This window comes from Dama dama, chromosome 20, assembly GCF_033118175.1.
Source record: "Dama dama isolate Ldn47 chromosome 20, ASM3311817v1, whole genome shotgun sequence".
Lineage (NCBI taxonomy): Eukaryota > Metazoa > Chordata > Mammalia > Artiodactyla > Cervidae > Dama > Dama dama.
This window is the reverse complement of record NC_083700.1, coordinates 113,732,179-113,757,753: the sequence shown is the minus strand read 5'-3', so window position 1 is coordinate 113,757,753 and position 25,575 is coordinate 113,732,179. Positions and strand designations below refer to the sequence as shown.

The 25,575-nt window shown below is 48.2% G+C and overlaps 1 protein-coding gene across 42 annotated transcripts in view; it reads right to left on the bottom strand.

Moving 5' to 3' along the window:
• The window catches only part of LRRFIP1 (LRR binding FLII interacting protein 1), a 160,269-nt gene that overhangs the window by 32,765 nt on the left and 101,929 nt on the right, over positions 1 to 25,575 (bottom strand). For 11 of the 42 annotated variants that reach the window (XM_061122599.1, XM_061122557.1, XM_061122567.1 and 8 more), the window contains 6 exons: positions 19,329 to 19,388; positions 16,210 to 16,272; positions 13,360 to 13,437; positions 12,024 to 12,068; positions 10,806 to 10,871; positions 5,407 to 5,496 (listed from right to left, as the gene is read on the bottom strand). The exons of 20 other annotated variants lie outside the window; for them this stretch is intronic. In XM_061122599.1, coding sequence (XP_060978582.1) covers positions 5,407 to 5,496; positions 10,806 to 10,871; positions 12,024 to 12,068; positions 13,360 to 13,437; positions 16,210 to 16,272; positions 19,329 to 19,388 — 402 coding nt within the window. Of the gene's footprint in view, positions 1 to 5,406; positions 5,497 to 10,805; positions 10,872 to 12,023; positions 12,069 to 12,315; positions 12,361 to 13,359; positions 13,438 to 16,209; positions 16,273 to 19,328; positions 19,389 to 25,575 lie in introns of all 42 variants that reach the window. 11 more of the 42 variants (XM_061122575.1, XM_061122576.1, XM_061122579.1 and 8 more) reach the window with 8 other exon arrangements.

Genomic DNA, 25,575 nt, shown 5'->3' with positions numbered 1-25,575 from the left:
TTGCCTGGCGGCTCAGGCAGTAAAGAATCTGCCTGTAATGCAGGAGACCTGGCTTCCATTCCTGGGTTGGGAAGATCCCCTGGAGAAGGGAATGTCTACCCACTCCAGCATTCTTGCCTGGAGAGTCCCACGGACAGAGGAGCCCAGTAAGCCATAGTCCACAGGGTCCCAAAGAGCTGGACATGACTGAGCCACTAACGCTCTCTTTTTCCTTCCAAAAACAAAAGCTTAAAGTAGCACATTAAATATTTTATTAATTCCAACCTTCTAAAACGGTGTCTAAGTGAGCTTACTATTTAGGCTCACTTAAGTACCACATGTGGTAAGGTTTTAAATTCCAGGTTTGGCATATCACCACCTGACTTGCCCACCTTCCTGGACACAGAGCCCAGTACGTGGGTGCGGGGCGACCCGAGCCAAGGGTTTGGGGACAAAGGAACTTCTCCTCGTGGTGTCCAGCCCCTAGGCAGGAAATGGGACCACAGACAGAAGCAGGTCCCCACAGCTTCCCTCTCGAGAAACCAACGGACAGCAGTGAACAGTGCTCAGAAGGCACCCCTCAAACGTAAACAGCAGTGGGGCCTACCATTAGACTGGAAACTTCTGGTTTTCAATCCAATAATATTGACCTCATCCAGATGACTCGTCCTTCAACTATTGTATTCATAATTCAAGACCTGTTTTTTCCAGCCGGTTCCTGCCCTCACCTCTTTACAAGACTTGAACATGAGTCACTACAGCCTTTTGTTTTCCTGGCTCACAGGGGGCTGAGGTTCCTGCTCAACACTCTCGCTTCTTTGTGAGCACAATGGCAGGTGAAGCTGGGCTCCACGCAGGACACCCTGAGGATGCTTCAGAGCCCTGGCAGCTCCACTGGGTCCGTGTGGGACCCTGAGGCGTGGGGGACAGGGCTGCACTGGCCCTTCCAGGCCTGGGTCACCTAGTCTCCTGAGTCCAGCTCTCCAGAAGCACCCTTCCCACCCCTCTCCGCCCACCCCAGAGCCTGTGCTCTGAGCTCCATACTGCATCTCGCCCACCCGCTGAGGTCTGCTTTCCCGGCCTGTGCATCCCTGCCGGGGACAGGTGTATGTATTTCCCCTGCAGTCCTGTGCCTGGAACATTCGATAAACTCTGGCTGAATGAATAGGCCCCAACTTGCTCAAGAGGAAGACTCTGGGCTCGTCGGAGAAGGAAACACAGCTCGCCTACCGAATGTGACAGTGAGCATGAGGTCCAGAAGCGTGTGCCCTCCTGAGATGGGGTGGGGTCCTCTCTGCCCCCCCACCCCCCGAGGCTGGAGGACCGGCGGGTGGGGCACCCTCGGGAGGTGGAGGCACCTCTGTTTTCTCAAAGTGGGACAAGCTGTCACCTCCCCTCATCCTGGTTACTCTTGCTCTTGGATAGCACTCCCCTCGCCCACCCCTCAGGGCACCAGCCTGCCGTCCACACTCAGAGCCACCCAGAGCTGCCCCTGTATGGCCCATGCTTCCTTCCTGTCCCCTGCCCTGGCTCACGCCACCCTTCTGGGACCATATTCCTGCGGGATCGCAGCTGGGGACACTCCCCACGAGCCATGGTGGACAGCACTCCCACCCCTGGAAAACTTGCCCCAGGAGGAGCACGTTATCAACTTGAATCTCTTCTTGTTTTTATGTTTCAAGCATATCAGTTACCAGGTGGAGCTCAGGAAGTCTACATGCCTGGCCAGGTGTCCCCAGCCAGGAATGAGAGCTGTGAACTTTAGCCTGGGTTCTTGGAATCCCTCCTCCCTTCCTGCCCTGCATCCCTCTGAGAGGCCAGGTGGGGACGATCGGTCACCCCCAGGGTCCTCTCCCTGGAGCCCAGCCTGCCCCCGAGGCTCCTCCCTGCCAGGCAGGAGGGCCAGGGGAGTCTGAGCACAAGTTTCCTGGCCTCTTTCCAATCAACACGGCCAAGTACACCCACTTACACTCTGCCAGTCTCGCAAGCCCAAAATACAAACACCCACCCCTTTCCAGTGCTGGGACCGCCCAGAACTCAGAAAATAGAAACAGCCGATTGCAAGGAAAAGACTGAGCTCTGGAAGCACAGAGCCAAGGGCTAGCTCAGCTGCATCCTCCGGACTCTCTGCAGAGGCCAAGGGTGCTGCCCATGTTCTGGCCTTCCAGTGGCCAAGAGCGACTGTAACCACATGCCCTGGGGAACCGCCCTGCTCAGCCAGAGTGTCTCTGCCGCCTGAGGGCTTCACACAGAGGCGTCCTCAGCTCTGAGGTCCCCCCAACCCCCGCATCATGAGGGGCCCAGATGCTGGCCTTTGCTTGCTCACTGTGCCAACCTGAGTCAGTGACCTTTATAAACTAGCAGATGACTCAGGGGAGAGCGGAGACCAGAACAATGACCTGTGTGCAGTGAACTGAAGGCTGGTTCAGCTCAGTCAAATCCCTGGGAGTCTTGCAAACCCAGGGCTCTCAAGGGACCAAGAGGCGGAAGGGCAGGTGTGGTCGGGCCCCACAGTTACAAAGAGATGCCCACCTCTCATTATCAGGCCCCAGGGGCACCGGCCCAATGAACGCTCACCTCTCTTGCATCCACTAAACCCAAATTCTGAGCAAACTGTTCTCAGGTTTAGGCCGCAGATGACAGAGGAACCTGTATCTGGTTTCCATCTCTTGGGGATTCCCTGGTGCTCAGCTGGTAAAGAATCCGCCTGCAATGTGGGAGACCCCGGTTTGATCCCTGGGTCAGGAAGATCCCCTGGGGAAGGGATAGGTTACCCGCTCCAGTATTCTTGGGATTCCCTGGTGGCTCAGCTGAAAAAGAATCTGCCTGCAGCGTGGGAGACCTGGGTTCGATCTCTGGGTTGGGAAGATCCTCCAGAGAAGGGAAAGGCTACCCACTCCAGTTCTGGCCTGGAGAATTCCATGGACTCTGTAGTCCACGGGGTCACAAAGAGTCGGACACGACTGAGCAACTTTCACTTTCACTTTCGGTCTCGGGTCTGGGGAGCCTGACTGAGCTTCTCTTCTGTGGCTTCCTCCTGAAGCCCGAATAAACCCAAAGTGGTCAGACCAGCACTGTTCACAGCCGCCTGCCCCACCCAGAGGTGCCGGGCAGGGCACTGGTACGGAGCCAGGCCTCAGCCTCTTCTGACAACCGTGAAGTTTCATTTTTCCCGAAAGGTGAGCACAAGAGAGTATTACAGCTGACGATGAGTGACTCCACATTAGTCATCGTGCAAAATGTGACTCCCGCCAGGTCGAAGGTTTCCGGACTGTGTGTGTCTGAAACATGCTACCGTGGGCCCGAAGGTGGAGGTGGGCCGGCCCTCCCAGGCGTGGGCTGCTGACCGTGGAGTCCCGAGCTCACAAACGCCGCACTTCGCTCATGTCTGTTGCATCAGGGGAAGTGACCCTCCAGGTCTGACCATTGCACTCACGTGTCACTGAGCAGCTCAAAGTCTGCCTGTCCTGGCCTGATGTGTCCTGGGTGCAGCAATAAGCAGGGGGCTTTGTGCGGTGTCCGTCACCCCACGTTCCCTCTGCCCCACCTCAGCACAGTCGGGACATGGCTTCTATTTCCCTCATGGCTGGGGGGACGGGGGGTTCACAGGACTGTGAAGACGGTGGGGGCATCTCACAGAGGGGGCAGCCTCACTGCTGGGGGGATGGGGGGCTCATAGATGGGGCAGCCTTCATTTCCACAGAGAAACAGGCTCTCCTGTTCTAACACTCAGCTTCCTTATCTGCCTTCTGCTTCTGCACCCTTGATATGCAAACGGTAGAGTGAACATTCCTATCAGGAAAGCACCCGTACAGCCCAGTGAGGGACGCCTCTGGCCTTGGCCTTGGCAGCAGGCAGAGCCGGGCAGGCGTGGGGGTACGGAGGTCCTCGACTCAGCAACATGGGCTCGATCTGCAAAAGTGATCCTTTGGCCTGCTCCCCCAGGAGCCACAGATAACCTACACGGGGTAAAGAACCTCCTGGCTTTCAGAGGCGGCCTCTCGTTTAAAAAACAAAGCAGCAACGCCCACAGGTGCACCTGGCCAAGGAGGTAACTCACTCCACGTCCCTTCTTGATGACCAGGAAGTCTTTAGCCAGCTAACAGCAGGCTTGTGTGAGTGTGTAGAGCCTCAGTCAAGCTCTTCTACGATGCAGGAGTGAGGACAGAGGTCAGCTCTGCCCACCTGCGCCTCCTCCGCCCAGGGTCTATCGGGAGGGGCACCCCGAGGTGTGGCTCAGCACGCAGCCCCAGCCCCTGCCCACTGAACGCCCCTCCCCTGGCCACTGGGTCAGCCCCCACCCCACATGTCCCTCAGACAGAACTGGCCTGCCAACCGCTTGTGGTCAAAAGAGCAACACAGTTGCCTCCTACAAACCATCAGATGCAGAGACACCGTCTAAAGTTCCCAAGACCAGGGGAAACCTGCATGACAGCCAGACTTAAGTGATGGGGGACTAGACGGCAGGGCCCCTGTTCTCTGATGGGGCCCTGGGGCCATCTCGTGTGGAGTGACAGACAGCAGAGCAGCTCTGAGGTCAGTTTCCAGGCTCTAAACAGAGGACCCAGGGCGTCGCGGGGATGGAGCAGGGCCGGGGTGTGTGGCACCCACTCTACCCTAAAAACTGTCAGGTCCAAGAACAGACAACGTTCCAAACAGAGGTTAAAGGTGAATCCTCCAATGTAAAAGAGTGGTACAAAGGAACTTATGTACAAAGCAGAAACAGACACACAGAAGTGGAATACAAACCTTTGGTGACTGGCGGGGAAAGCTGGACAGAGGGATAAACTGCGAGTTTGGGATGGACATACACACACTACCGTCTGTAAAACAGATGACTAATAAGCACCTCCTGTATAGCACAGGGAACTCCACTCAGCACTCTGCAATGACCTGTGTGGGGAAAAAATCTAACAAAGAATAGATGTATGTGTGTGTATAACTGATTCACTTTGTTGTAGAGCAGAAACTGACAGCACATTGTAAATCAACTATACTCTAATAAAAGTTAAAGAAAAATAAAGTTAACTGGGACAAATACAAAAAAATAAAAAAGTGAATCCTTCCCATTTTTAAATCGTAAAAAACAACACATCTACACACACGGCTGCCTTTCTTCCCCACCATGCAAAGTTCCCTCCTTCCAGGAAGGCCTGTCAGAGACTTCCAAGATGGTCCTTCAGAACTTGAGAAGGGCAATTCTGATCTCACTGAACCGTGCTTTTCTAAATTTGGAAGCATCTTCCCCAATCCCATGTTTTAAGCCGAGACCGGACTAGAGCATGGAACGCCTTCCGGCTTGCTCGCGGGTTCAGGCATCTGGAGGTGGGGGGGGTCTCCTTGGGGGTCAGAGGATGAGGGTCTGAGGGCAGGAGGCAGGGAAGGAAGGGAGGGGACAGGGCCAGAGAGAGAGGGAGACCCACTCACCACTGGGCTGGCCCGCGCGGAACTGGCTCTGGAGGAGGCGCGGGAGCTGGACTTGAAGTGGCCGCTGAGCTCCGAAGCCTGCCCACCCAGCTGGCCGCAGGACACAGAGGCAGAAACAGAGGAACAGGTCGGCGAGGTCAGCGAGGACGCAGAGACAGAAACAGAGGAACAGGTCAGCGAGGAGGATGGACGCCCGGTTAGCGGCGAGGTCAGCCGGGTGCAGCTCAGGGAGGAAGGAGAGGTTAGTGCGGCCAGTGGCGGCCCCCCAAAAGAAGGCAGTGTTGTCCCAGTTCCCGACCCACGGCCACTCAGAACACACAACTTAATCATCCTGTCAAAGAACGTGGGGTTCCCGCTTGGTAGGGTGCGGGTCACACACAGCACCTGCTCGGCCGGGGGTGGGGGGACACCCAGTTTCTGCGCAGAGAAGCTTGGATGACGTGGAAGAGGCTGGTGGGGGACAGGGACAGTGAGCTGCCTCCCGGCATGCGACCAGAAAAGGGGGGGGGGCACGGGCCTGGCTTTGGGGCAACTGAGAAGTCTGCTTCTCTACTATCTCTGCAAGTGGATACAAAATAAGATCCAGGGCCAATACAAAATCAGCCACTGCTTGTTCAAGTGCTACAGGACCTTCTCTCTGGTTGCCTGTGTGTGTATCTATGTTGCTGCTGTTTAGTCGCTCAGTCGTGTCCGATTCTTTGTGACCTCGTGGACTGTAGCCTGCCAAGCTCCTCTGTCCATGGGATTTTCCAGGCAAGAAGACTGGAGCGGGTTGCTATTTCCTCTCCAGCGGAACTTCCTGGCCCAGGGGTCGAACTCGAGTCTCCCGCACTGCAGGCGAATTCTTGACCACTGAGACATCAGGGAAGCCTGTATGGATTAACGCGCATCCATCTTCCCTAAACTTTCTCTCTTCTGGTACAGGAAAACACCAGCAACTCGTTTATCTGGAGGCTGTGCCCTCTTAACTTTGATCTGTATTCACATTTCTTCCAGCCCTACAATCTTACCTTCCTCTTAAACAAGGCAGGGTAGGGGGTTGGGGTGGGGGAGGCAGGATTTGAACACCATTTAGGACCGCGGGCGTCAGCAGACTGAACAGCGGGTCCAAGAGGCCTCCGCTGACTGTCCCCTCCTTGCCCCCCACCCCACCCCCACCCTGAGACCCACAGGCATTATCCCAACTGCAGCTTACAAGGAGCCATAGCTTCGGAGGTTCTCCTGATCCTTATCGTAAATACCATTGCTCCGTCTGCCTGTTTTCCATCAGCGTGGAATTCTTGAGGGCAGAGTCTGTGTGTATTTTGCTCCCTGTTGAATCCCTGGCCACCAGAGGCGGCCTGGCACACAGGAGGCACTTGAGAAATATTTGCTGAACGAACCCCTTCAACTTTAGACTGTAAATAGCCTTGATCAAGACGAGTGAGTTCCCCAGGCTGGTTCTGCCTGGACTCACCCCTCTGCTGCATAAACACTTCATGTATATTTACATGTAGGTGAAAGATGCTTTCTCAGATGCACAGACACGGCTGCACGTACAACACGGGTAAGAATCACTGCCACATACGGCACACACAAGAAATTCACCAGTATCACTAGCCTCACCTTTCAGCTTTCCTGTTCAAAATAAAGAAAAACACTTGACATCAGCGCCGTAAAGCAGTATTTTGCCTTTGGGGTTTTCCTCATGTAAAAGTGAGGAAAACTTCCTCATGCAGACAAATCCTATTATATTCTACACCGTTCACATCCTGGTTTGTGGTGCAGAGATGTGATGGATTATTGTTAACAAGGCTTCTTTCTGACCCAAGTTTCCCCAACTCCTGAGTCAAAACCTGCTCTCAAATCATCCTAACTGACTCGGTGTGGAAAAGTCAAGTGTAAAGTCTGCGTCACGTGGTCCATGCGGCACCTTTGGGGCCGCCTGTGCTTTGGGGCCCCAAAGCACCTTTGGGGCCGCCTGTGGCTAACCGTGTGCTGACGTAAGGTAGAAAGGTCTGAGTTCAGGGTCCATTTCTAATCAGCCGGGAGACTCTGGGAAAGTTACGTAGCCTGTCACCGGTGGCATCAAGCCGGGCTACTGGCCACACGGGTGGGGAGGATTACGCAAGAGAATGCAAGCTGGGCTTTCCCCCTGTTGTCTCTTCCAGATAAAACAATGTGCACGGCTCCCGGACCGGGTGGCATTGGTGGTGATGACCGAGGGTCAGAACAACTTAGAAGGTCATGTCACACGGGGCCAGGAGTCCTCCCTACAACCTACAAACAGCTTACCAATGGTAAGGAAGGTACAAAATAGAAAGGTTTCAAGGGATGGGATGGGGAGGGAGATGGGGGTTGGTTCAGCATGGGGAACAGATGTACACCCATGGCTGATTCATGTCAATGTATGGCAAAAGCCACTACAATATTATGAAGTAATTAGCCTCCAATTAAAATAAATAAATTTAAAAAAACCTGTTCTACTTTTATGAACTAGTCATTAAAAAAAGAATCATTTAACTGCAACCATGATAAGTCATTTATAAATAAGTGGGGTTTCCCAATTGGCGCCAGTGGTAAAGAACCCTCCGGCCAATGCAGGAGACATAAGAGACGTGAGTTCGATCCCTGGTTCGGGAAGATCCCCTGGAGGAGGCAGGGGATGGCAACCCATTCCAGAATTCTTGCCTGGAGAATCCCATGGACAGAGGAGCTGGGCAGACTATGGTGAACAGGGTTGCAAGAGTCGGACATGACTGAAGTGATTTATGCACGTAGTAAGTTGTTTGGCTGTAAACACACCCTGTGTCTGAGGCAAACTTTCTGGGAGAAGATGGGGACTCGTCTTTCAAAGGGAGCTCAGGGCTGGTTTATGTGGGCTTGGGGCCAGCCTGGACTCTGAGGTCAGAGCACCACCAGTCAGGATAGAAGAGGCCCCGGAGGCGCAGTGTCCTCACATCTTTGTACGGGTATTTATCAGCGGCCACAGCTCCTATCTGGAGGGAGAACCGGGGAAGCTGCATTCCTGGCCGTGGGGAACTCTGTCCCCCCCTGGAGGGCTATTGTGAGGATGTGAGCGGAGCTGGGGGAGAACGAGAGGTCAGTGAAACTTCGCTCCCGCTCAGCCCGCAACCGGCACAGAGCTCGCTTCTGCAGGACGGCGTCCCAGGGCTCAATGTATCCCGTTTAATCTAGCAAACACGTGCTGTGCCCCTTCTGTGGAGGAACGCAGTGTTAGGTGCAGAAAGACGTCCTTCTATTCTCTTTTATTTCTCCTGGCTGGAGTGACACCAGCCACAGGAGCCCTGTTTGAGGCTTTCTGCTGCAAGGACAAGAAGATCTTTCACCTCCTTAAATCCCTAAAGCCATCCCCCCCGGTGGTTCCTCCAGGAGGCTGAAAGCATGAAAGAACTGCCACACACAAGAGCAATCCACAATGCTGATCACTGCACTCTGAAGGCCAAGAGTCAGCTATTGGGAAAGTCCAGCTACAGAAGTAACATCAAAGAGAATCTATGAGACGAACATCCCGCCAGACAGCAGGAGTTCCGCTTCGGTGTTTCAGAAATTTCCTTCTCTTAAAAAGTTAGGATGCTCTTACTGATGAAAGAAAAGCATTTAGTTGCATTGTATCTGTCAGATAGGCCAGAGCTATTTTATCCAGCATGTATGGTTTGTGAGCTTTTTAAGGGCCTACAAAAATATTTAAGAACTGGGAAGAAGTCTTAGTATAGTGTGCTCCACTGCATCAAAATTTTATACAGTATAAATGTGTTCAATGCAAGTGTTTAGTTAGATGTCAGCAAAAACTCATGCTACATGGGACTAACAGATACACAGTACTACCTATAAAACAGACGGCTGATAAGGATTTACTGCACAGCAGGGGACTCTACTCAACACTCTGTACCAACCTATATGGGAAAAGAATCTAAAGAAGAGTGTACGTGTGTGTGTGTGTGTGTGTGTGTGTGTGTGTGTGTGTATTAGATTCCTTTTGCTATACCCCTGAAACTATCACAACATTGTAAATCAACTATGTGGCTGGTGTTTAGTTGCTAAGTCATGTCCGACTCTTTTGTGACCCCCCACTGACTGTAGCCCACCAGGCTCCTCTGTCCATGGGATTTCTATACCCCGCTAAAAAAATTTTAAAAACCCATGCTATCTCTATTAGATTTAATATCTATAAAAATTACATTCTGAAGAAAACTGTAAGTTATGCTGGCTTTCTTCACAGGAATTCATAAATATTCATGATGACTGGAGAAATATAATAAATCATAAAGTTGGATGGTTTAGCCCATCAATTAACTAGTAAAAGTGTTAGTTGCTCAGCTGTGTCAAACTCTTTGTGATCCCATGGACTGTAGCCTGTCAGGCTCCTTTGTCCATGGAATTCTTCAGGCAAGAAAACTGGAGTGGGTTGCTATTTCCTTCTCCTGGGGATCGTTCCAACCCAGGGATCAAACCCGAGTCTCCTACTTTGCAGGCAGATTCTTTACCATCTGAGCCACCAGGGAAGCCCCTAATTAAGTAGGCAATTATTTCCCAAAGCAAGTATTTCCTACACCATCATATCCCATGTGAGGCCTGAATGCATCTTTCCAGGATTTGAGGAGGAGCCGCGGGAGGCAGAAGCTTCTGCCCTGGGGAGGGCTGAGCTGGGGCTCATGCTGTTTCAGCTGATCCTCAGGACAGGCCACCAGCTTCCTCACTTCCATGGGCTGATCTCACTTGTCCATTTTGTCTACCTTTAGCCTTCACTCATTCACTCATCTTTTCCATGCAACAAGTATTTCTTTTTTTTTTTTTTGTTACAACAAGTATTTCTTATACAACTACTACACCTTTATCGAGAAAGCCCATCACTTCAAATCCTTCAAAGAGGTGAAAGGACAATAAAATAAGGAGATTCCATATGTGTAATATTCCGAGTCCTTAAATGTGTTCATTTTCCTCGACTATCAAGAGGTGAGAATATTTTGTGGCCTGTTGAATTCCCTTTTGTCGTCTTTTATTATTGTAAGATCACTCCCGCTTTGCTGCAGGGAAAGAATGGATTCAACTCACTGAAGGTCAGTCTATCTCCCCTTGATGTCAACATACATTGATGAGTGAGGACTCCGAGACTTGGTGATGGACAGGGAAGCCTGGCGTGCTGCACTCCATGGGGTGGGGTCACCAAGAGTCGGACGTGACTGAGCAACTGAACTGACTGACTGAGGACATAAAACTGGCCACTAAAGGCTATGTGACTCATGTTATCCATGACCCTTACTAGCATGGAAAACTGGGACGAGATAGTGCTTCCTCACTATAATTCTGGTTAGCTATCTCCCAGGGATGGAGCTGTGCAGAGTGAGTCACCCCGGGTCATGCAGCAGAAAGCTCGGGAAACACAGAAAGTGCCTTACAGCCTGAGAACCGCACGCACTGCCCCGCCGAGCCCCACCGAGACTGCTCTCGTCGGACACAGACGCCTGTGAGAGAAACACACTGTCAGGACAGGGTGCCTTCCTCTCCATCGGCGCCCGGGAAACACTGAAACGTAAGCTAGAGAAGAGTGACATGTGCTGGGAACAAGGCCTCAAAATATCATGATGGCAGACATGCATCAAAGGCTCAAAACCACCTCCACAGGCAAAGACGGTGCAGCAAAAAACAGCGTCGTGCAAAAATCTGGGAGAGAGGAGTTTTAGTTGCTGTCAACGGGCATGCAATAGAATTTCCAATAGATCCTTTAAATTGGATTCTGAAAAATATTCCTTGTTAAGTAAAAAGTTGTTAATACAGACTTAAAATGAGCAGATAGTTCAAATATTCTGAATTTTATCATGGCATCCTCATACTTGACTCTTAGAAAGTTACTCCAATATGAAGTGACTTTGGAATAAAAACAGCATGGTGATTAGAACTCAATATTTTATCATTCTTTGAGAAGTGCTAACTAAAGAACAGAACATTTCATCAACTTGAAAATCCTACGTAATTGATCACTGAGGGCAAACAGGAGTTTACAATACAATAAATGGAACTTAATTTCCCCCATTTTCCCTGGAGGACACAGTGGGTTTGCTGGGCCAGTCAGACATCTAATTCATAAATGTGCAATTGGATGGTAATTCAGAAAGTTATTAACAAGAAGAATACAGCTACTTTAAATACTTAAATTTCCTGCAGGGTATTAATACCTTGTATTTAAAACTGCAAATTCCCCAAAATAATGTAGAATAATGGATTCATATCTGTTAAGGATAGCAAAGCAATAAAGAGCTTTGGTTTTGCCCACAGATTAAACGTTGCCAGTAATTTTTTCCTGCCTAACCATCCTATGCAGACACGTGTCCTCCCCAGCTATTGCCATCTGTCAGAGATGTAAAGCCCAGATCTGGACAGCGAGGGCTGCACGTGTAAGCTCCGAGTAAAGGGGTGATTCACGCTCAGAAGGGACGCAAACAGGTCAGTCCGAGGCACTCAGAGCAGGTGCTCGGTGGGGGAGGGGCGCGCATGCGCGGTGAGGGCGCGGAGTTGGGGCGGGGGCGGGGTTGGGGGGGCGGGTTAGGCGGGACTGGGGGGGCGTTGCGGAGAGGCCAAGGGGGCGGCAGAAGGGACGGGGTGGGGGGAACACGCACCCGGTTACTCCCCGCCGGCCGGGCAGCGCTGTACAGGTAGGAGGGCTGCGGGATGAAAGCAAATGGCAGGTTTTTAAACCCGTGAAAAAACAGCAACAGGTAACAGTGACAAGGTCGTCACGATGTTTCCAGTGATCATCACAGCCAAGCAACTGTACAACCGTCAGAAGGAAGAGGGTCCAGGGAGGTACCCTGCTTTCAGTAAATCTGACAGAGGGAAATCCACATTTACAAGGAAAAGAAATAGGAGAGAGGATTTCTGGCTTTAAAAATAGTAAACTTCCCCCAGAACCTTGGAAACTATGGCTATTTTCTCGTCATTTCTTTTCAGGCATTCCTGGAAGAAAGGGTCAGGGAAGGAGACAGATGGTGACAAGGTCAACAGCACCCACAAGAGCCCCAACCCCGCAACTCAGAAGTCCCAGGTGAAGAAAGCGCGTGGGAGCGTTTGATGCACAGAGGTCTGTGGAGGAGGAGCGGTGTGGCAGGAAGAACCTGCTTCTTTGTGTCGGAGCATCCATGTGACCGTCTCCAAGATAGAGGAGGAGCTGTGAGGCTCTCAGCTGCTCAGGGATGCTGGTGTGGCCTGGGCCTGGCCCAGAAGAGCATGCTGACCCGTTCGCAGGCAGACTCTGCCCGGGAGAGCCCGAGGCTCGGGGCCACCGGTGGGTCAGGGGAGGTGCAGGACTGGGGAGGAATCACTCAGGGGACATGGGGATGCGAGGACAGGGCAGCTCAACCTCCATGACGTGATCCGTTCTTGGGGCCCTGACTCCGACTTCCTCCCAGAGCACCGGCCTCCGGTACCTGGGGCTGAAAATGCCAAGCACCTCGCAGGCCTTGTACAAACAGGAAACAGGCAGGGGAGCCAGCCAGAGAAATTCGGCCGTTCTCCCCACTGTCCGGGACGGAGGAGTCCGGTTATGCACAGAAACCTTCCAAATTGCTTCCTGCACACATTTACAAGAGCAAAATGTTTTTTTTTTTTTTTTAAAAAAACAAAGGAAACCCCAAATGGGGCACAATTGCTGGAAAAGGAGGAGAGACCCAAGAGACCAATATTTTGGACTAGAGCTCTTGAAAATATACATTCAGTAGATCCTCCTTTTTCCTAAGCTTCTTTACAAAAAAAGAAATGTAAGGTCTTAAATTATTTTTGATAATGCTTTAAATGGTTTGAGAAAAGTCTTCAGCAGTTAGGCCAGTGGAAACACACTACTAAGCTTGGCTCCTTGGACGTCACATGCAAGAGGTTGAAGCGTCCGTGTCCATTCACTCAGAATTAAAGTCACAACAGAGGGAGAAGAGGAAGAGTGAGGTAAAAAGCAAAACAGACCCGGTTTCCATTCTGGGCAGACAGGGGTTTGGGAGCCAGGCCACGACTGCGAAGCCCGAGGTCTGAGCAGGAAAGTCCCTGGAATCAGAGAAAACGGGCTGGAGGTGGGGAGAAAGCTTACAGCTTCATTTAATCTCAAAGGCATCATCAAGGCACATCAAATCGGCTTCCGCAACAACATGGGGAAGGGACATGCACTTGGGGGGCAAGAGAGAGAGGCGGGAAGGACACAGAGACAGTTCAGTGAAGTGACAAAACTGTGACCCGGGACCAAATCAGGGCTTCGGAGTCTACACACAGGCAGAGGCAGAGCTCATCACTTTGAACTGACAGCAAGGCCCTAGGGGCTCTGAAGGTCTTTTTAATGCAAATTCTAATATTTAACATTTGGTGGGAAAAACTCAAAATCAGGAGTTTACAGAGATGGTAATCTCCCTTCTATGCAGCCAGTTGGAGACGATCTGCAGCTTGGGAGTCCTTGGTTAGGTATGTACATGCTTCATGTGCTCAGGGCTCACAGAAGATATGACTGACTCAGTGGTACAATTCTGAGGCCAGCAGTCTATACAACATTTCTGGGGAATATTACTAGATAGATGAATAGTTTGTATCCAAAGCGTTCTATCCACATGGAAGGATCCTTGACGAGGGTGCCAGTTGTTTCTGATCCCCACCTCAGCAGTATCTCCTGACGGTACAAACCCTGGGCAGTGCTTGAAGGGGATGAAGTGATGCTGTTGAAACATCACTTGATGTTTCACAACATTGACCCTGACGGTCCCTAAGATATTCCACTGGGCCTTGGGGATCCCATAACTGGAGCCTGTCATCCATGTGCCTTGAAGAAACTACCCTAGAATGACCTGAAGGACAGGTGAGTGGAATTCTGAGGTGGGAGGTAGAAAGTTTCTAACATTTAACGTGAATCCGAAAACTGTTTCAGAGGTTGAGAGAATGCCCTGCGTAGAAGCCACCCTGTCAACCCCTCAGGGTCACAGAAAGAGCCCAAGGCCTCCACCTGACACTGCACGGTCACGTCCAGGGCTTGCTTCTGGCAAGTCTAAGATGAGACAGGGTCTTCAGAAGGGAAGACAGTACTGCACGCGGCATGATTCCTGCCCATCATTAGAGCAGAATCAAATCAGAGCGGCCAGCGTGTGTGCAGGAATAGCTATGGCGGCTGCAGAGCCCAGGAATTACCAGGAAGCCTCCGAGGGTGGTGAGTAACATGTGGTCTCAGGCAGCTTCACGGTGGGGACACAGGGCCTTCGGGAAGTTCTGATGTTTTGGGTTTCGAACGGGCCAGCTCTACTTTTTATATGAGTAAGTGTGTTGGGCAGTCGTGTCTGACTCTTTGTGATCCTATGGACTTTAGCCCACCAGGCTCCTCTGTCCATGAAATTCTCTAGGCAAGCATACTGAGTGGGTTGCCATTTCCTTCTCTAGAAGATCTTCCTGACCCAGGGTCTGAACCCGGGTCTCCCTCACTGCAGGCACATTCTTTACCATTTGAGCCACCAGGGAAGCCCCTTATATGAGTAAACCTTTTATTTATTTTTGGACAGCTCTACTTTCGACCTTAATACTTTGGATGTGGGTTATTTCAACTGAATTTAAAGGAGTCAGGTATATGCTGAACTTTGGTGACTAAATCACATCTGAGTATTAGATTTCTTTCACTGTCTTCTATGTTAGAGAAAGTATTTAAGCTTGGAAAATGTGGAGGAAGTTAAATTTTCTGAATGACAAAGTGCTCTTTTCCGCAGCAAAATCTCCCACTGAATTAAGAAAATGCCCCCAACACACAAAAAATTAATGGTGTCAAACCCCACCAGTCCTTGGGTATTGACAGTTGATCCTGTACTCAGTCGGAATTCACCTCCTCAGGGAAGGAGAGGATGGATATTCATCATTACAGGGGGCTGGGGGGCAGCAGTGGGGGACTGGGAAGTGGGTTAGCTGACGGGGTGATGGAGGAGCTGGAACCCCTGCCTCCCTCACAGCAGGAGCAGAAAGTGGGAAGAGGCTGAGGACAGGGCTGAGGACCACGGTTAGAATACTGTGGCTCTGCCAGGTTAGTTTCTATTTATTTTTCCCCTCCCCATGTATTCTTTAAGAGTCAGTTGACATCCTTGTGTTATGACACTTCCTGGCAAAATATGTTTCTGCTCCAGTGTATCCCATACAGGGATCTGTCCTCTGCTCTAGAAGTAAATGTTTCCAGAGGACCTAACGCGCCTGCCTGTCTCTGTGATTGTCCCACTTAAACTAGTCCCCTAATGTTTGCTGAGTGAATATAAGCCTTACCTAGGCTAAACGAGCCTTACTCATTAGGGCTCTTCAATAATTGAGAAATATGTGCCTATCAAGGTTGATTGTGTTCTTAAAAGTATGGGAAGGAATGCTCCTGTGTAGACATTTGGATTGGATTTTCATTTCAAGTCTAGTCTGTTCCTGTAAAATTACCCCATGTGTGCATTTACCCTGCAAGGTCAGTCTGCTTTCAAGAACTCTCAAGGAAAGAATTTCAAGGCTTTCTTCTTTTTTTCCCCTTTGATTAATTCTAACTACTAAATGTGCACCTATTTCCTTTCGCTGTACCTCGCCTGACACAATAATGTGTATTCCAACATTCAAATCTGAAATCAAAGGCAACGTGGTGGGCTAAATCTGAATTAAAGATATCATGTTAGTTACTGCTCCTAAATGGACCTTAACAGTTATGCAAATGAAACTTCATAGAACAGACATTAAAAGAGAAAGAGAGCTGAGTTTACACATACAAGAGCACATGCTACAAAACCTGCAACTTCTGAAGTGAGGATGGGAAAGATTTAAGGGGAAACCAACCAAGGTGTCCTCTCTGGATGATGACAAAGTGGAGAATCGGCTATCACCACTGTAGCTGGAATTCTGAGCAGCAAAGAAGACAGTGTAAGTGATGAGCACTTTCTCACTCCCCGCAAAGCACCACCGGTCCCGGTTAAAAGGCGACTATGCGATCACACAGCTGGACTGGTGTTAGTACTCCAGGACTGGCAGGCAGCTAGAGAACGGACGTGCTCCACGACAGCAGAAACCCTTAACCATTAGGGGCCTAAGCTTTGTTCTACATTCCAGTGTTTATGTCTCAGTGATGTCGTGTGATGATTTAACTATTACCATTATGGTTTCACTATTTATATTTAAATATACCCGTTTATTATTATTTGTAACTACTAACTAAATCTCATGGTGGACCGTCTATAACCTCTTAGTCTAAACTTCCCATACTATTGGGTTGGCCAAAAAGTTCATTTGGGTTTTTCTGTCAGATGCTATGAACTTTTTGGCCAACCCAATGCACTTCTTCGTCAGTAACTGACACTCCACTTATTGCAGTTTTCACTCTCTGCTCAGCTCAGCACATCTGAGGGCTACAGCTCAGCTCTAAAACTCCAGGGAGGCGAGTGGAGCCTGAGGGAAGCGGCACCCTCTTGCAGCTGAGAACCAGCCACAGAAGGCTGGGCCCTGCCATTCCCCTGTGGGGTCTCAACACACACTTTATAAAGAGAAGATCCCACCAAGACTGTGGCTGGGGAGGTGCTGTGTGTGAAGGTTACAATGCACGCACGCAAGCTTGACTACTTCAGTCATGTCAGACTCTTGGCAACCCCACAGACTGCAGCTCCTCTGTCCATGGGATTCTCCAGGCAAGAATGCTGGAGTGGGGTGCCGTGCCTTCCTCCAGGGGACCTTCCCAACCCAGGGATCGGACGCAGGTCTCTTACATCTCCTGCGTGGCAGGTGGGTTCTTTACCACTAGTGCCACCTGGGAAGCCCAAGATGCTGCTTTAGATGTAGGCTATTTGGTACTTGGGTCATTCTATTTCCTGATTATTTATTAAATCGATTTTATATCCAATTTTGCTCTGCAGTGAACAGTTTGATGGTCAAGTTCTTTTCTATTTAATTTCTAGAGGCATTACTTAACTTAATCATGAAAGCACAAGGTGCACCTTTATTGTTTCAATATAAAAATCAAAGATTAAAATGTGTGGATATATATATAATATAGAGCTTGATGCCACCTGTGCGTCACAAACATGCTGCCAACTACACGTTTGGGACGCTCTAGAGAAGACTGTGATACTGGGTAGAAGTTGGACTAAGAAACTTCTAAAGTAACTTCCAACTCTAAACTATGAAGCTTTGTGATCAACATAGTGGAATAACGCCTCCAGGGTGGTAAGTTGCTAACTAGTCAGTTTAACCCCAACAGGCAGTCAGGGCCATCGGAGTTCCTGTCCTGGGATGTCTGCACCAGACAGCCTGCAGGGACGCTGAGCACAGGAAGCAAAACTGTCAACATCCCACGAAAACAGAATGGCTGCAACCTGCTTCTGTCCCTTGAGTGCTCTATCACCTAAAAGGAAAACAGAGCTCGAGACAGTCCAAGGCTGTCAGTGCACAAAGCAACATAAACAGGAAGACAGAGCCTTTAAAGTGGGAGGATCCTTTAGCTTGGAATGAGAAAGACTCAGGTCAGACAGAAGTGTATGCAATCCTTAATAGGGACGAGGCAGTAAAACCTGATCAGCTAGTTTCAGAAAGCTAAGAGAGTGCTGAGTTACCCTTTGGAACCTGAAAATATGATTTTAAAAAGTATATATAATATTTCTTAATAAAATATAACTAAGATAAATGAAAAGAAATACTATTTTACACAACTAGTAAAATTTATTGTTGTTAATTCACTTTAGTCGTGTCTGACTCTTTGTGACCCTACAGACCACAGCCCACCAGGCTCCTCTGTACATAGGATTCTCCAGGCAAGAATACTGACGTGGGTTGCCATGCCCTCCTCCAGGGGGTCTTCCTGACCCAGGGATTGAACCAGAGTTTCTTGGGTCTCCTGTATTGGCAGGTGGGTTCTTTACCACTAGTGTCACCTGGGAAGCCCAAAAAGTCCCTTGGACTGCAAGGAGATCCAACCAGTGCATCCTAAAGGAGACCAATCCTGAGTGTTCATCAGAAGGACTGATGTTGAAGCTGAAACTCCAATCCTTTGGCCACCTGATGTGAAGAGCTGACTCATTGGAAAAGACCCTGATGCTGGGAAAGATTGAAGGCAGGAGGAGAAGGGGGTGACAGAGGATGAGATGGTTGGATGGCATCAACGACTCAATGGACATGAGTTTGAGTAAACTCCGGGAGTTGGTGATGGACAGGGAGGCCTGGCGTGCTGCAGTCCATGGGGTCGCAAAGAGTCGGACATGACTGAGTGACTGAACTGAACTGAACAAGAAAATAAATGAAGTCAATAAAAACAGGAAGATTTTAGATAATCTAATGTATAAGAGATGTGCAGCAGGTGAGGAAAACTAAATTCAAATGTGCCCAGTTTAACCAACTGAAATCCCCAATGACCTCCTTGACAAATCCTAAGGCCTCCCCCACTTCTTTCTACCTGCTCTGCTCTTGGTTCCTTTCTTCTCTCTCTCCACGTACAGCCTTTCTCTGCTTCCCTCCTGCTTCCCACCCCAGAGCTGTGAGCACTGCAAGCAGTCAGTGTTTAGCAAAACACAGGCTCTAGTACATGTGTCTTTGAAGTTACAAAGGATCAATGTGGAGAATTGTGAAAATGTCGAATTTAAGTGTATTCGAGAGCTGAATATATTCATATGCACATTATACACATAAACCCAGGGCAATAAAATAAAGAGAGAGCTAACATTTAATCGACCTTTTAGTACCTAAGAGATTCCTTTCAACATTGATCTCTTAAACTAACATTTAGAATGTTAGAAGACAGTCTAAGACCAGTAATCAGTTGCAAAACATTAGCTTTCAATTCTGTCATGCGCACACACACAAAAAGGGAACTAGTATAACACAGAAAAGAACCAAAGAAGCTATTAGCAGTCTTTTAGAAAAAGCTTTGCAGCAACCTGTTTGAGTCTTGTGTCATGCACGTTTACTATACGAACCCTGCCCGATCTTCTACTCAGGGACTGTGATCCATGTAAGTCTCCATCATACCCATTTGTCTGTGTCAAGGAAGAAAAGGAGAGAAGCTGACATCAGTACACAAAGGAAGAGACAGGGACAGATTGGCAAGGAAGAATTAGCCAGGTGCAGACTGAGTTTTTGGAGTGGAGCGGATGGGCACGCCCAGCAGAGCCCGTGTCCCAGCAGGCTCCCCACCAGCTCCACACTTCTGAGCGGCTCCTCTGCAGCTCAGGAGAAGCCAGCCCTGTTCGGGAGTCAGAGCTGTCCTCTTAGGGTCAGTGGAGACGACAAGGCACTCACTCAGGGATGGGAAGCAATGCCATGTCTTTGTGGACTGAGGCGCACCGGCGGGACGCACCCGCGTTCCAGTTTTGTGGGGGTACTGCGGGGATCCCAGCCTTCGAGAAGCCGGAATGCCAGCCAAGCCGGCTGATGCCTCCATCTGAGTCAACTAGTTTTCAGCTCTTGCTTTGGCATGACACCCTTAAAACTGCGGCTCATTATGAAGCTGTGCTCAGAAACCTCAAAGAGAGTGGTCTACTCAATTCGTAATTAAATGCAAACGTTCATCATCGAAAAACTAATCTATATTAGGCTTTCATTCATCCAGTCTTCCTACTTTTTCAAAGTGAAATCTGAGGACGTGTTTCATAATTTGTTCTCCAGAAAAAAAAGAGAGAATGATTAAGAGTGTGTCTGTCTCCCTGTCCTCCCAAGGCCTAGTCAAGGTTTGCTCAGGATTCTATAGCTGCTCCCATCCACCTATAAGGACGCCTGCTGCTTCAAGACGAGAGCCGTCAGGTGTCAGGGGCACAGCCAGCTCTCGAGTCGGAAAAAGGAGGCGCAACGGCGAAAACCGGAAGGAGATGCCGGGGGGCACACGTGAGTCCAGACTCCAAGAAGCAGCTCTGTCACGTGACCTTAAGCAAGTTACTTCATCCACCGGAACTTCCACCGCTTTGGCTGTGAAAACGTGTGGTGTAATAAATACTCTACAAGGCCCTTGTGAGGATTAAGTCTGATTAAAGTGAGTGCCTAGATCACGGCTGACTGTGAAGGATGTGCTGACCAGATGGGTGAGTCCCAGCACACAGGGAGGACCAGGGCATGTCTCCCTGTTGGAAGGGTGCAGGTAGGCAGACATTCTACGCAGCTGTGCTGTTGATGAACATCAATACACGGATTTCCAGATATTATAAATCCAGGTTCAGGAAACCTTAACTATAAAACTATGTATTTACTTGTGTTACAATTCAAAAGCAAGTCAATATGAGGTTTCCAAATGAAAAGAAGTATGTAGAAATCCTTCAAAAGTAAAATTTAAAACTATGAGTACATTAAAACATTTCTGAAATAAATCTGATAATAAAAAATCTTTAGAGGTTGGCAGACATTTTATTCAGTCTACCTTCCTTTTTTTCTCTTGACTGATGAGATTATTTGAAATAATCTTAAATGTCAAGGACTTTACATTGCAGATCTGAATCTTATTCCTTTGATATCTGTTTAGAAACTAGTTTCTGGGAAAAAATTAATATAATATTGAAAGCTAACATCAATAAATTTTAGGTGACTTTTACTTTAGTAATAAATAAGGAAGAAAAAGTATTGCATACATAAACCCTCTGGCTGTCCATTATTGCTTACAACATACATACTGCTTTAGATGAATTTTTCCTTTCCTCTTCTCTCTCTCCAATTTAGCCTGCAGCATGAAGCAGAGGGCGGGTGGGGCCTGGGAGGGCAAAGGCACTCCTTCAGTTGTCCCTGTCTATTATGGCCTTCCATGAAAATGCGGGAAAAACCCTTCTTTTGAAGGCTTTGTGGAATATCCACACTTCTCTGTTGTAATGAAATTCTGTCACAGAGAATGTATTCCTACAACATATCCTCAACCCAGAGATCTCACTGACAGCATCTCTAGAGTGAGAATCTCTCTGACGTTCTTAGTGAACACACCAACTTTCTCTTCTTGGGTAGTTTTTCTGTGTTGAATTCAGGTCGGTGGAACCATTTTTAGTGGCATAAGAGGATAATAAGGAGAGTTGAAAATTAACTATCACGACATTAGAACAAAAAGTCCAAAGGAGGCATATCACCTTCATCAGGTCTCTGATGTTCACCTAGCTTTGCTTTATAGAATTTTTTTTTCAGCACTCTTCACTGCACAGACCCCCTGCATCCTGGTCACCTCTAAAACATCGGAATCCCCAGAGGCCTGGGAATATGCATCTTAACAAGCTCTCCAGGTGAATCTTTCATACAGTAACACTGAGAAGCACTGCTCTTAAGAGACAACAGAGGAAAGAGACATTTACCAACCAGCATTTTCTGGAAAAGGATGAGCAAGACACAAAAAGAGATGCCCCATCAAAACCAATGAATCTAATGGTAACTCCTAATTAGTCATCTAATAACATGCAGTGCTATTCCACACATGACCATGCAAAAGGCAACAGTTATTAGATAGGTTTTTTTAAAAAAATTAACGTATGTGTGTTTATGTGCTCGTTCATGTTTGACTCTTTGTGATCACATGGACTGTAGCCCGCCAGGCTCCTGTGTCCATGGGATTTCCCAGGCAAAGAATATTGGAGTGGGTAGCCAGTCCCTTCTCCTGGGGATCTTTCCAACCCAAGGATTGAACCAGGGTCGCCTGCATTCCAGGCGGGTTCTTGACCATCTGTTTCTACTAGGTCAGAAGACAGGGCACCTTCAAGGGCACCAGGGATGGGAAACAAAAAAAGAAAGGCAAAATAAAAGCTTTGAAGGGCACTCAACGCACTCAACTGAGTTTTGAAGCGGAGAACAGCAGCCCCACGGGGCGGCTCTGGGGACAAATGTCTGTGCAGACGAGCTGTGCTGTGCCCTGTTAATTATCATCTTAAGGGTAAACATGTATTTTAAAAACGGGAGTTTGCTGAATAATTTTTCAGCACAATGGAATGAATGAAGCACAAAATCTTTCTGGAAAAAAATCCTTCAAGCAGAGAAGTGTATGATCCGATATAATTTCAGTGCTGAGTCACTTTAATGCTGAGTCACTTTAATGCTGAGTGTGATTAATGCTGGTGAGATGACATATTTCTACCTGGGAGTGTAATTTAAATTTATAAGTTTAAAGAACACATAAGCTGCAGAAACTCTTCTAGACATATGTCAGAAGGGAAATGCTGAAGTTAAAGGCTTCGTTTTTGTAACTGAATTTGGGGTCTTTCTCAAAGAGCACTTTCTGGCCAAAGGGCCATCTGGGACATTTAATTTGAAAGGATACAGACTAGGAAATAATAGATTTTTTTCATTAGATAAAATGACTTTAAATTTAATCTGTTACAGGAAATGTAGAGGCTTGGGAATTCTTGATCTTATTTGAGTTTCCTGCAAGGGGACCCCGTCTCTTCCATCTGGTGCCCAAGGCTGCTACCCCAGAACCTGGCAAACAGTGGTGCTTGCAGGCTGCCCGGTGAGGGAGACGGTCAAGTACCCACACCAGGACTGCGGACAGGCGGAGGGTCAGAGCTGCAGGGAGGCTCCGGGAAGGACAGCTGTGGGCACACCTGCGGCGGTGTCTGCCCGCTGGCCTCAGTCTCCAGGAAAGGGCTGGAGGGGGGCATGTGTGTCTCTTCGCACAAAGATGAACTTGGCTTTTTAGACAAACACCCGCAATGTTAGTGGACACACCACAGGTTATTGTCTGCCAGGCAACACTATTAGGATCAGAGCACATCTCACCCAGGCGTAGGGACCCCCGTACTCCAAGTCAGGCTGCGACTGTCGGAGGAAGGATGGAAGAGAAAAACAACAGAAGAGAGTTGCCCAAAATCAGGTAAAAAGCTACGTACAATATAACAGAAACATAAAACAAAGCAAGCAATCTTGAAAATCTTAAAATTAATTTTCTTCATGACTTCTAGGAGCTCATCTGAGTTACAAACGCAATTATGATAGCATGGCAGCTACCATAAAAGCCATTAACGTTAAATAAAACTTCCATGGCAGATGTTGCTATAATTCGTGAAATCTGAAGCATTCTGAACAATCCTCTTTCCTCCCCTACCTAGTGCATTCCATTTACATTAGACAGAAGGTCCATAGATGCATCACTATCAATTTTTAAATAAAGAAAACTTAGATTTATGATATCTAAATCTAGATTTTCTGAGGCTGTCCATACAAACACTAGAAAAAAAATTTCTTCCATTTTTAAGGGCTTATCATCACTGGGAATGGAATGAAGATGGCCTGTGTTTTGAGAAAGTCAGGAGATAAAAGATATGGTTTTTGAACTTTGCAAACTATAAAGATTTTCAAATATTAAAATATGTAAAACAGCAGAAATTGGTCCTACCCAGAGATGGACTGAGACGAACTGCCCTCAGGGGGCAGTGGGGAGCCTTGCTCACCCACCAACCTGGAGAGACCAGAGCTTCTGGGCCCCTGAGGGGCTTGAGAGGTGATGCTGTCACAAAGCCTTGGCCCTGAGTGGCCTCCTCAATTGCTCTGGGCTTTTTCTATACTGATAAAAATTAGAAGGTTTGACTCTTATTCCCAGGATCCAGGTTCTCAAGGTCTGCGGTTTTTATCTTTAAAATCTTTAAGCTATTCCTTTAGATCAAGAGCATCATGGGAAAGCGTCAAGGAACACACCCCCCGGCTAACAACAAACACCACCCACCACCAACTTTCCACTTTCTCCCCTCTCTTACTCAGCGTCCTAACTGTGGAGGTCCTCTAAAATTTTATATCCTAAAACAAACACACTTGATATCTTGGCAGAGAAAGGTGTCCAGCATAAAAACTTAGCTCATTTCTGGTTAAAATCCTTAAAAATGAAATAAATGCTGTAAACAGCCAAACAGTAACTAATACTACAACAGTTTTAAGGGGGTCAGGAAACCCTCTGAGAATCTTAAAGTGAACTGATTATTTTCCCAGAAAAATGCAAGTACATAAAAAATCTTGAATACAAGTTCAAGGAGTATCACAGATGGAAAATGCTGTTTTGATAGATTTGGGCCCCCAAATAATCAGGTTTTGCTCTATTTCCATCAAAAGCTCCCTTGTGGACCTCCTCATGGTGTGGAGGCTAACGGTCATGTGAGTCCTGCGCTCACATGATCACCCCCCTCCTCCTTGAAAAAGTATCCTCTTCACTTGGTTTTAAGGACCTGATCTTCTCCTGGGTCTGCTCAACAGCTCTAATTTCTGTCTCTTGTCTACAGATTCTATAAACTGAGTTTTGCGCTGATACTGTTTGGGTTACATGAATCGTACTTCCTCTTGCATGAATCATGTCACAGCACAGAGGAGGAATTTATAAGTAGGTGGCTAAGGAGAAGGTTTCAAACAGAAAGGAAGCTCTCTGACTTCACCTTTAAACTGTAACTTTCTGGCAAGATCACCATGTATCTGCTTTTGGCACTTTAAGGACAATGACCACTGCTTATACCAGAGCAACAATGTACAGCTGTCCTTCAGTATCTGTTGGGGGGTCGGTTCCAGGACCCCCCCCCCACCCCCGGACGCCAGAATCTGCACATGCTCCAGTTCCTAATTCAAAATTGCCTAGTTTTTGCATATAACCCATGGACACCCTCCTGTATACATTCAGTCATCTCTAGAGTCCCTACAACACCGAATACAATGTAAATGCTATGTTGTCGTTCAGACACAAAGTCACAAAGTCATGTCTGACTCTGCTATGTGAATAGTTGTAATTACAATGTCAAATGCTATGTAAATAGTTACCAGTGCAGCAAATTCAAGCTTTGCTTTTTTGTAACTTTCTGGAAATTTTTCTCCTTGGCTATTTTTAATCTGTGGTTGGATGGGTCATGCAGAACTTGGGGATAAGAAAAGCTAACTGTTATCACCTTTGTAGTTTTCTGTTACAAACAGCCAAATTAAACACACATTTAGTGCAAATATAAGAAGGTTAGGCATGATATCACAACTTAGTCATCACAGTGATTAAAAGCCAGCCTTCTGCTCCTTACAGTCCTTCAGTAAAATGAGAGGCTGTGTTGAGACTGAATTATTACCAAGGAGATGCAGCTTTAACCCGGTGGCAAATGGCACTGACTCCTTGTTGGAGATGGTGAAGGACAGGGAAGCCTGGCGTGCTGCAGACCATGGGTTTGCAGAGTCAGGCACGAATGAGTGACTGAACAGCAAATGATACTGACATGCTGAGTTTAACTGGTTGAGTTAAAGAACCAATAAGTC